The 11,615-nt window shown below is 40.7% G+C and overlaps 1 protein-coding gene across 1 annotated transcript; it reads right to left on the bottom strand.

The window, feature by feature from the left end:
* Positions 1-222: 222 nt before the first annotated feature.
* On the bottom strand, positions 223-969 carry LOC145412880 (uncharacterized). The gene has a single exon (XM_080282678.1). It carries the CDS (start codon positions 967-969, stop codon positions 223-225), a length of 747 nt encoding a protein of 248 aa, XP_080138804.1.
* Between the last annotated feature and the right edge of the window lie 10,646 nt (positions 970-11,615).

Here is an 11,615-nt window from a genome sequence, read left to right as displayed (position 1 = left end):
GCTTGGGCATAGAAGCTACAAGATTCTGACATATGCTAGGACGACGCCGTACAGATTCCCAAACATCCCGTGCCGTTCGTTCGATAGCATCACAGCTCCTTTTGTCCCCCACATTCCAGTCATTGCACATGATCGCCCATAGATTTTCAATTGGGTTTAGATTGCAACCTTTACTTGGCCAATCTAAAACCACAAACTCAGGATGTTCCTCAAACCACTGAGTTACAAGTTGAGCTGTATGTATTGGGCTTCTGTCCTGTACGAGTATGACTGGTTCTGGATCTGGAATAGCCATGACTCTGACTGATGGCAGCAATACGTCTTGCAGAACCTGAATCGCCCCTCTAATCTCTTCAACTCCCCTGGGCCATGTGCCCACATCCAACCCCAGAAATTGCAACTCACTCGTTCACTCTTGGCTCTTTCCTGAATGTTATGTGGTTCATACCGAGTGCCACTCTTCCTCCAGCAGTGCCGTGTTTGTGCTTCAACCGACGTAAAGCACTTTTTGTCGCTGTAAATGACTTTTTCCCAGAGGCTGGGGTCAGCACCAAAGTATTGAAGTGCAAAGCCAAGTCGTGACTCCCTGTGATGTTGATTCAGTTGTTCTTTACGTGCCGGGACTTGGCAGCCGATGGCATTTGCACGCAACCGACGTCTAGTTGTTTGTGGAGTACAGGGTAGCTGTAGATTTCGGGTTATGTGCACAGCCGACATCTTAGGATGATTCTGGCATAACGTTACCATCCGGGCATCCTGTTCAGGCGTGGTGACCCGCGGTCTGCCGCTCCTTGCTTTGGTTGCCAGTGAACCTTCTTCCTGCCAGCGTCTTGTCCACCTCTGAACGGTTCTCAGTGGCACCCCAGTTTCAGCAGCTATGTCACTGGTCGCCATACCCCCTTCCCACAGGCCAATTATTCGGCCTCTCTGGGTGATTACATCAACTGCATTATCTCTCCTTGCCGGCATACCTATAAAGCTTTAGTATTTGAGCACAAAAAGTAGGCAATACATTATATATATATATATATATATATATATATATATATTTATTTATATATAAATATATATATTTATATTTTTTTTTTTTTTTATATTTTCCAGCTGGTATTATAGGCAATAGAGGAACACGGCATTATGAGTTGCAGGGGTTAGGTCAGGTAATGCGAATAGAGGTATTCAGGTATGCATGCAACGAGTCGGGTGGATACTGTTAATGTAACTATAATCAGTGGAATTCAGTATATCGAATGATATTACACATCGAAGACAAGAAATACAAGGAACATGTATAAAAGGAGACGACAACTACCTTCGGGCCATTTTATACCAACTATGATGTGGTAGTCAGGCTGTTGGAATCCATGACAAAATCCCAACGGACAAAACCCCAACCCCGTATGTATATATATATATATATATATATATATATATATATATATATATATATATATGCAAAGTGCACAAAACCCCAGTCACGTCTTAAAATGTTTTTGTTTGTTTCTTTGTTTATTTGTTCTCATCCATTTCGCCGTTTCCTGCTGGCCATGGTGGCAATAGTTAATTATAATATTTAATGTTTCATTATTTGATAGATCCAAGCTTGTCATTTGTCAACACATGGGGACTGTCAAACACTTCAGTGTCATGACACTTCATCAACAACATAAGATCAACGTAGTAACCAGAATATCATATGCCACCACCTGGACATTTTATTGGAAGACTGTTATTCATGAAAACAATTATAAAAGAGTATGAACAGAGCAGATATGCATGAGAAACTGGACACTAAGCAGCTGTTTTACTTTAAGCACATCGTATAAAACTGTGTAACCTAAAAACATTAGAGACCTAAGAGAACTAACCCAACCCAACCTACCCACCACTACAATTTTGGCGCAGTTGCTCGCTAGCTTCGCGGGCTCGCTTCTAATGGGGGGGGGGGGTTCTGTTCCCTGGCTTCAAGCGCTGGTTTCTCTAACTTCACTGAACCCCATATTTTATATATATATATCCCTACAAATCTAAAAGAGCGTTGTGGATTGTGGAGGGTGAAAAATAAACTCTGTATACATCATAATGTGTATTTGCAACCATACTATTGTTTTATTTTATATTTATATATCAGACTGAGGTTTCTGTCCACTGAGGTTTTGTCTGTTGGCGTTTTGTCCGTGCAGCGGCTGGAGGGAATATTTCGTGGTGTGTTGTGCCGTTACCACGAGCGTATAGGTAGCTTATTGTAAACCAAGTGCAAGTTGTGACGGAGAAATTCAGCGTTTCCTGTTCTAACTGGCACCTTCCTGTACGGACGTCGGAATATTAAACAACATAAACTCCAAAATACGTTATGTTACCAACTAGAATTGTAATTCACCGTTACGTTTACACAATACCACGGACACCATAAAGACGTGTAGCAGATTGCTGTATATTATGTGCTGTCACCTGATTGCGCTTTACCACTACACAGTAGCACCAGTAACGTGGTGGCTTATGTGTTTGTGGTGATGATGCTTCTGATGATTACACTTATTGTGGTGGTAGTAGTAATGATAGCAGGGGTGGTGGTCATGGCACAGGTTTTAGGAGTGCAGTACTGTGGTTTTTTGTGGTGATGAATACTGCAGTGGGCGTTGGCAGAGGTAGGGGAAGCTTTAGTAACTACCGCGTCAGTGTGAATGATCTGAGAGGACCTTATTTTGTTCCAATAATGTTTCGCAATTTGTGTGTAAACCTAATGACCCTTGGCATAGTAAGCATGTTATAGATGTATAAATATTCATATCATCCAAACATACATCCAAACACTCTAATGACGGTGAGACATGGTAAAAAACGTTAAGCACAGAATTAGGTGCAACACGGTTAAGTAGTTGGTAGCCTGAATAACAGTGGAGATGGGGAAACATGGTAAAGAGAGTAGACATGGTGGGGGAGATGATGGAAGGGATATATCAGTTGTCAGACAGCGTGAGGGTCTTACAATCATATATGAGATCATTCAACTGAACGTCTGGTGTGGGTGTGCAATACAGCTGTAAAAGGACAATATTTAGTTTTGGCTATTAATCAGATCGACCTTTTTGCCTTTCATATTAACAATACACACATTAGATAGGGCATGCCACAGTAGGTGACTGCCGTCGCAAACACATTTTTAATACTGTTGTAGAAAAACGTAATCTTAACCTTACCTTCCATTAGTTCGCCATTAACTTTCATGCTTATCCTATCGAGTTTAGAGCTTGGTGGAGGTTAGGTTAGGGTTTGGAGGTGTTGTTTGTGTAAAAGACAAAAATTTCCGTTTCCATTCGTTTTTAGTGTGATTCGGGTTGATTTTGACCATTTCTGTCGGAAATCACCAGTTTGTATGGTGATGCAACATCGTCTAGTATTTCAAAAACTAGTGATTTGCGATAGAAATGAAGGTTAGAATCGAACTAATTACACTGAAAACCATTGGAAACACCAAGGTTGGATGAAAAAATAATTAATAGCCGTAACTGCATACTGACCCTGTAAAATAATGCATACAGTATATGCCTTTCTTTACACCTAGGTCACCGTGGGTTAGAAACAGGGTGGGTTTCGGTCAAGCAGACAGTCCGCTTCGCTAGTGCATAACGTGTTACCCCCACAACCCAACACCCCTTGCATCAGGCAGATTAAAGCACAATACATATATATATATATATATATATATATATATATATATATATATATATATAGAGAGAGAGAGAGAGAGAGAGAGAGAGAGAGACGTGTATCACATTTCTTACCTGTTGCTGAGTGTAGAGGAGGGTTACTGTGCGTGGGTATTATACTCCGGTCTCTTATCACCTCGCGTCACCCCACCCCTCCCTACAGCCCCATTCTTAATGTAAACCGTTTAACAGCTTATTGGTGTGATGGCTGCTTCACTAATTACGAATTGTGTAACCCCAACATACCACCCATTGTGGCTCGTATCGTTGATAATGGTAAGAGCGACACAGTTGTGTCCATACGATTTTACGGATGTAATAATGATGTCAAGTTAATTGTGGCTATACTGTAAGTCCTTGACGACATGCGGGGTGTTTCTGTAGTGTAAGTGTAATTTTACATATAATTGTCGGTTGACGTTACCCATTATGTGTAACAAGGTTAAATACAACTGACTTTTATCTATACACGGCAATGACAATACGTTAAAAATACTGTAGAATATCCTACATCATTAATCAAACATAACCATCATACGAACCATCGGTCCACATAATACTCCACCCTGGACATGCTAGCGAACTCCCTCACTACCTCCCGCCTCCACACCCCACTACCCCATTACCCATCACCCTCTCACACTGCACTGCCATCTATTGGTATTGTTGTCTACTGCTTCGGTTTCACAAGTTTGTGAATCACGGGGTTCATGACAAGGCAGGCCAGGCGTCAGGACTTTTGTTGGCGGGTGTACGTGTGCATGGAAGTGTCTGTATATATGCATGGAAGTGTGTGTGTGTGTGTGTGTGTGTGTGTGTGTGTATAGATATATATATGTTTGTATATATATGTATATATGTGTATATGAATATACATATATATATATAGCTTGCCTTAACCCACCATGTGCCAGTGCTGTTTTAAAACGGTCTGACATAATGCTGCGGCCAGTGCCAGTGCCATTTTAAAATGGTCTAAAATAAAAAACTTCACTGTGACCACATTTTTCAAGATTCGTGGGTAAAAATTGTCAGGTATGTAAGGTAACTGTTCCTCTTCCATCCCCCAGGCTGTCAAGGCCATAAACTTACTTGCTCCCCCCCTCACGCTCGCTCTGCCTCACTCTGCCTGTGTGCCTCATCCAGTGCTGTACATAGTGAAGGCATTTTGTGAATATTTTCATGTAAGTGCAAGTTGTAAATATTTTCTTGTAAGTGTAAGGACTATATAGTGAAGTCAAGTTGTAAATACCTTCTTGTAAGTGCCAGGACTGTACGTAATGAAGTCAGGTTGTACCTATCTTCAAGTAAATGTAAGATAATGCATTCACAGTGAGAAAGACACGCAAATTGTGATAGATGCTGAAGTAATAAGTGATCACAGCTATACCTTCCCAGCATAAATACCTGAGTATACCTTACATAGAAAACGTCTTTCTCTCACGTACATGGTGAGCGTGAGAAAGCGGCTATACCTGTACACGAGTATGCAGGACTAAATAAAACTCATTTCTGAGCCTCGGTGAGCATTTTAATGGCAAAATTCGTTGTTTCCACATCAAAATCTGTCATTTTAGCCAAAAAAAAAAAGGTCAAAAAATGGCCGGCACTGGGGTGACCCAGACGGCTAAAAATAGCTGGCACGTGGCGGGTTAATGACCAGGAGCTCTGGCCCCAGTGGTCGATAGGCAAAAGAAAAAAGGTGATCCGTTCACTGGTTCAAGAGTTAATCGATGCACAGACTCAAATAAATAAATGACAACAATCACATAAACCCCTTCTACAATGAATTGCGGGCAGAATGGGTATATTAATAAATGCACACACACACACACACACACACACACACACACACGCCTTGCATCATTAACCATAGGTGTTTTAAGAATCAAGGCATATCTTAGAAGTGGATTTAGTTCAGAGTCACAGTTTGTCTCAGCACACCTTAAGACAAGAGACACCTTTTTAATCGGTCTTATTTCAGAGCCCCGGTTCATCATGAGTTTTCTATCATGCATTGCTAGGAAGGACTTGTATTGTACTCTAGACTGGATTCACCACTCAGTCATCGTCACACCGTCCTCCTTGTGAATCATCAGTGACATTCCTCTTATGACCCTTCATCATTTGAAGTCAGTCGACTTGTGGGAACCACTTTCTTCTCTGAAATCCAACCTTTAGGTTTAATAGCGAAAAGGCTGACTTGGTCCTTGGTATCCCCTAAAAGAAAATGGAATGCCACTGAGGTCAGCTTCAGTGACACGAAATCACTCACAAACAAAGGCACCCCTAATGAGGTGCTTACGCCATACCCTAAGAAGGACACAGTTGTGTCTTGCTTGTAAAGAGACATTACCACAAAAGTGAGATTTAGGGTGCCTTTATCATTGCTCTAAGTAATTTTTACATCCCAAACATTTCTTGTTGCAGCTCTTCAAAGAAGCAGCTAAACACAAATAAGTCAGTACGATTGGAAAATATGAATGAAAAAAAAAAAAATGCTTGATTGTCTGTATTCTTATCATCACGCATAAATATATTAGATTCTTGATCGTACAATGATTCTCGAAGGCAGGGATTCCCAGCCTGTTGTTCTAAAAGCAGCTATGCATTTTGACAGTGCGTTAGTGCTCTATTGCTATTCTTAACAGCTTGGCCGTGAGCATCAGCAGATTTATACGAGTACCTGTATAGTTATGTAACCTCATTAAACTAAATTTAGTATGCATTCATTGAAACAACTTCAGATTTCCGGCTTAATCAAGAGTATCTGAAACAGTCTCGTGCTCATAATAACTGTAATTTAAGCTGTCTACTTCAAAATCCATTTTTCGTTTGCTGTAAACTTGCTCAGCACACAGAAAACATTTGAATTAGAAATTACATGGGATAAAAAATTAATAATTGATTTGTCTGACACTTTGAAAAATAATCTGTATTTTAAGGTATTAGCTGAATGCTTGCTTGGTTTAGAATCCAAACCAACATACCAATTTTATGTTATAATGGCCAGTATTGTAACTCTCCGTAAAGAATTTCAGAATGTTTTCTTTTTTTTCCGTATCGACCACTGGGGCCGAAGCCCCTGGTCATTAAGGCAAATATATATATATATATATATATATATATATATATATATATATATATATATATATATATATATATATATATATATATATATATACATTCATACATACACACATCCATGCATATGAACATACACACTTTCATGCACACGTACATATATATATAATAATTTTTATTTTTATTATTAATTTTTTATATATTTTTAACCTTACATTATTTATAAACAAAAATACCTAATCTAAAAACCCTAAAACTAATCACCGAACAGACAAATTGCTAACCTATACTAAATCCTAAGTGACAAGTAACTAGACCTACACTAATGGAAAAAAGCCTCGACCAAGAGAACACCATCGACTGCAGATATATAATGCCTTTCTACATTACACACCTGCATTCATCACCTGGTGACTGTCAGTCAAGGAAAGGGAACCAGACGAGTCAGGAACATTTCCATATACATCAGCTGTCAGCCCTAATTAGGACAATTTAATCAAGATGGTATAATGTATCTACATAATATGTACAAAAAGTGAAACAGACCACCATCGACTGCAAGTAACCAATACCTTTCTATATTTCACACTTGCACTCATCAGCTGGTGACTGTCAGGCGAGGAACGTGGCTTAATGTAGTGGACATCTATATTAGGAATAGATCAGTGGGAGGAGGAACTATTTTAAATATGTCAACTGTTAACCCTAATTAATAGTAAAATATATACATATTTACAGTCGATAAAAACCATAACCATACAGTAAAAAAGTCACATCACTCTGATTAGTCCGGTCTCTCTTAAGAAAGCCATCAATTTATCAGTCATAACAATGTCCCCATCACCCAGGACGGTGGAAAGGGTGAAGGGGACGTCTGCTGCGACGCAGTAATTTATAAGTGAAGCACGTTCACGAATAAATTGCCGGCAGCGCAGGATGATATGACTGATAGATAACACCGCATCACAGACGTCACAGCGCGGTGGGAATCGTCTTTCCATATAAGGTTTCATGTGAGTTAGGATGGTGGCATTAACCCGCAAACGAGCCAGCACTTTTTCTTCAAGACGACTGGGGCAGTTGGCAGTGTCCCAGTCGCCCAGGTACGGCTTACAAGATGGAATATTTAGCCTGGTCCTCTGACCTTGCCACAGAAGATTTATTGATTTCTTTCTGAGAGAGAGACTCGACCGTAGATCACGAGGAATGTCCCATGTCTCCTCGAGCTCTACAGTTGACTTTGCAAGTAAGTCAGCCTGCTCATTGCCGTAGATATGACAATGACCAGGCACCCAGATCAGCGTGAAGGACTTGTTGCATGGAATGCAGTTTATTAACAATGTGGCCCCGGATCTCATTAGAATCCGTAGTACAAGAAGCAATCGCCTGAAGGGCTAATTTCAAGTCTGAATATATGACAAATGAGTCATGCCTAGAATTAAGAGCATGGTCTATGGCTTTGTCAATCACAAAAACTTCGGAGGTAAACACAGATGTAGGAGTTGGCAACCGATACCTGAGGGCACATTCAGTCGACCACACACTAGCACCCACACATTCACTTGACTTGGAGCCGTCGGTGTACAGTGGGTGGGACCCCAAGTGACGCACGATGATAGTATGAACCTAGTGGTGGACCTCCACCTCTGGCGCCTTGATCTTTGGTGCTGGGAGCCACGACACATCAACAGTGAATCCAGGTGGCTCCCAAGGCGCTATATTTTTAAGCAACAACTTGTCAGAGTCAGTGAGGTCCACACCAAGCTCCTGGGTTAGGAAGTGGAGGTGAACGGCAAGTGGCCGACACACCCCCCGCAGAAGATGGTGGTATTGACGCAGGGGGGTACAGGCCACATTGCCGATATTACTTTTCCTTGATGTTCTTAACCCGTACGATAATGCCAGGTGGTCACGGCGAACTTGGAGGGGAGACACACTCGCCTCCACTTCCATATGAGCTACACTGGTACACCGGACAGCTCCAAGACACATTCGCAAACATCTATTCTGCAACACATCCAATCCTTTCAGCGTGGCATCGGATGGCGAGCCATACACCTGTGCGCCATAGTCTAGCTTCAAACGAATAAGGGACTTATACACCATTAATAAAGATTTTCTGTCAGCACCCCATGTAGTACCCGCTAGGTACTTGAAGACATTTAATGGTTTATCACAATGAGTAAGCAAATTATTAATATGAATTCTGAAGTTCAAACGACGATCAAAATGTATTCTCAAAAACTTTACAGAATTTTGAAAAGGTACTGCCTGATTATCCAAAGTTAAGCACAAATTAGGTACGTTACGATTAGTGAAGACTACAGCGGCACACTTGGGAACGGAAAACTTAAATCCCCACTGCAAGGCCCATTGGTGGATGGAATCAAGGGCTGCTTGAATCCGCCCAGCAGAAATTTGTGCATTATGGGAAAAACCATATAGCACAATCGTCAGCGTAGAGCGAGTATTTAAGATTCCTCGGGATGGGAGCTGATGACAGAATATCATTGATCATGTGCGCTCTCAGCTTGAATATTGCTAACCTTTGTGGAATGGTTGTGGAGAGGTTGCATTAAGACAACTAGACAAAATTCAGAATAAAGCTGTTAGAATCATTAACAACCCTGCCATTACGTATAAACTACCTCCCCTGCAAGTAAGAAGGAATGTTGCCTCCCTTGCATTATTTTACAGATATTTTTTTGGCAAATGCTCAGACGAAGTTGCGTCCATGGTGCCACCTCTCCATGCCTTCCCTCGTGCTACACGGGCATCTGGTAGCGCTCATGACTGGAATGTCATTCAACCATATTGCAGAACTTCTGCCTATCAGAATTCTTTCATTTCCCGAACTGCATCTCTCTGGAACTCGCTTCCCCAGAGTTGTTTGCCTCCAAATTTCAACCTACAACTGTTCAAGTCTAACTGTTACAGATATTTTATGAACAGAGGACACCAGTAATCTGGTGTATGGATTATTTTTTTCCCCCGTTTGTTTTTCCTTCCTCCTTTCTGTTATTTAAAAATATATATATATATATATATATATATATATATATATTACTAAATAAAGTGGGACTAAGCACACTTCCCTGCAGCACCCCGTTTTCCTGGATAAATATATCCGATGTTACGTTACAGAGCATTTTGACAGAGAAAGTCCTGTCCCTTAAGAAATTTGAAATAAAAATAGGCAAATTTCCTCTTAAACCATAAGCATAGAGCTTCATTAGTATACCGTGTCGCCATGTCATGTCATAGGCTTTATGGATGTCCAAGAACACACCTCAGAATAAGTTAAAAAAATGAAACTTTATACTGGCATTTTCCAACGTTATGTAATGTTTATTTGATGTAATGGAAAAAAAAAATATGCACAATTAGAATGACCCACTAGCTGCTCCTGAAATGAAAGTGTATGAAATCTAGTCATCCATAGTCCTAAAGTTTTTACACAACAATTCATGCTACAATAATTTTTGGAAAGCTTCAAATCCAGTGAAATTCACCGTCAGTCATGCTAGTGAAAATGCTGAACTTATGTAGAAATACTGATGTATATGAGGCAGCATTTTTCTTTAATGGATACTTTGAAGAATAAGAAGAAAGTTAGACTTAGGATCGGTTAGAGCAATGTCTAAATGTTGTTTTGACAGATCATATAGGTGGGTGTTTGGAAAAAGCTTGCCAGAACAGTTCAGAATCAAGGTTCTCATTGAATCGCTAAACTAGAGAAAACGACTTGGACACATGAAATAAAAAAGGAAGCAGTTTGTAGTGAATGTGTAAGATTTCTATAAACATATGGAAGATAGTGCTTCCTATTTGTGTGTGTGTGTGTGTGTGTGTGTGTGTGTGTGTGTGTGTGTAATTCACCGGGTGGGTCAGGATCACTTGATTGTCGTGATCGTCAGTTTTTACCCTCCCGGAAGGGAGCTGAGAGCTCATATAGTCCGATCTAAGGGCAAGGCTGTGACCTTCACACACGCACACACCCGTCCCCTTGCTTAAGGGGGACAGTAACCACCCACTTCTTCAGTGAAACTTTTCGCAACCTGAGCGAGGCGCGAACTCCCGTCCACCAGTTGGCAAGCGAGAGCGTTACCACTGCACCAGCGAGCGGTGTGTGTGTGTGTGTGTGTGTGTGTGTGTGTGTGTGTGTGTGTGTGTGTGTGTGTGTGTGTGTTTCACAAAATTTTGTATGCAATAAGAAATATATTACGAGGGACATGAGAGCTGTAATTAAAATACTATGTATATAAATGCTTAGATTCTGGTAATGAATTTTGCCGATTTTTGACTGATTATTCCATATATTTTCAAGTCTGAAGCAGCACTCGCTAAATTATCTGGAATAGGGCCGGAGCTCATCCAGGTCAAAATGTTGGGCACCCCTGCTCTAAAGTAAGTTTAATTAACGAAATTTATACTGACTTACAATCCTCATCTAGCTCTCCAGTTATATGTAAGCAGGATCACGGAAACCCTTCCGTACTGTATATAAGTACCTCATCCGGTATGTGAATATTAAAAAAAAGTCCGTCATCACAAAAACAGAAACTACGTAATGGAAAATGAGCATTTGCTTTTGTCTGGATCAGAAAAAGTACTCTGTGGTTCAATGAAAACATATCCTGTTTTGATTTCCCCTATTGATTGGCCAGGTTATTTGGTTTTACCGCATCAGTTTTCGGTTTTGTAGGTGTTGCCAATACGAGACGGCATTGCACCGTGTGTAATCATCCAGTGAGATTAAATTTCCACACACCAACACCCCATAGTTCCTCACAGTGTACAAACGATCATCATTTTACCTTG

This window comes from Coenobita brevimanus, chromosome 94 (assembly GCF_032717465.1).
Source record: "Coenobita brevimanus isolate Jiangsu-jjx chromosome 94, ASM3271746v2, whole genome shotgun sequence".
In the NCBI taxonomy this organism is placed as follows: Eukaryota; Metazoa; Arthropoda; class Malacostraca; order Decapoda; family Coenobitidae; genus Coenobita; species Coenobita brevimanus.
This window is presented reverse-complemented; position numbering and strand designations above follow the sequence as displayed.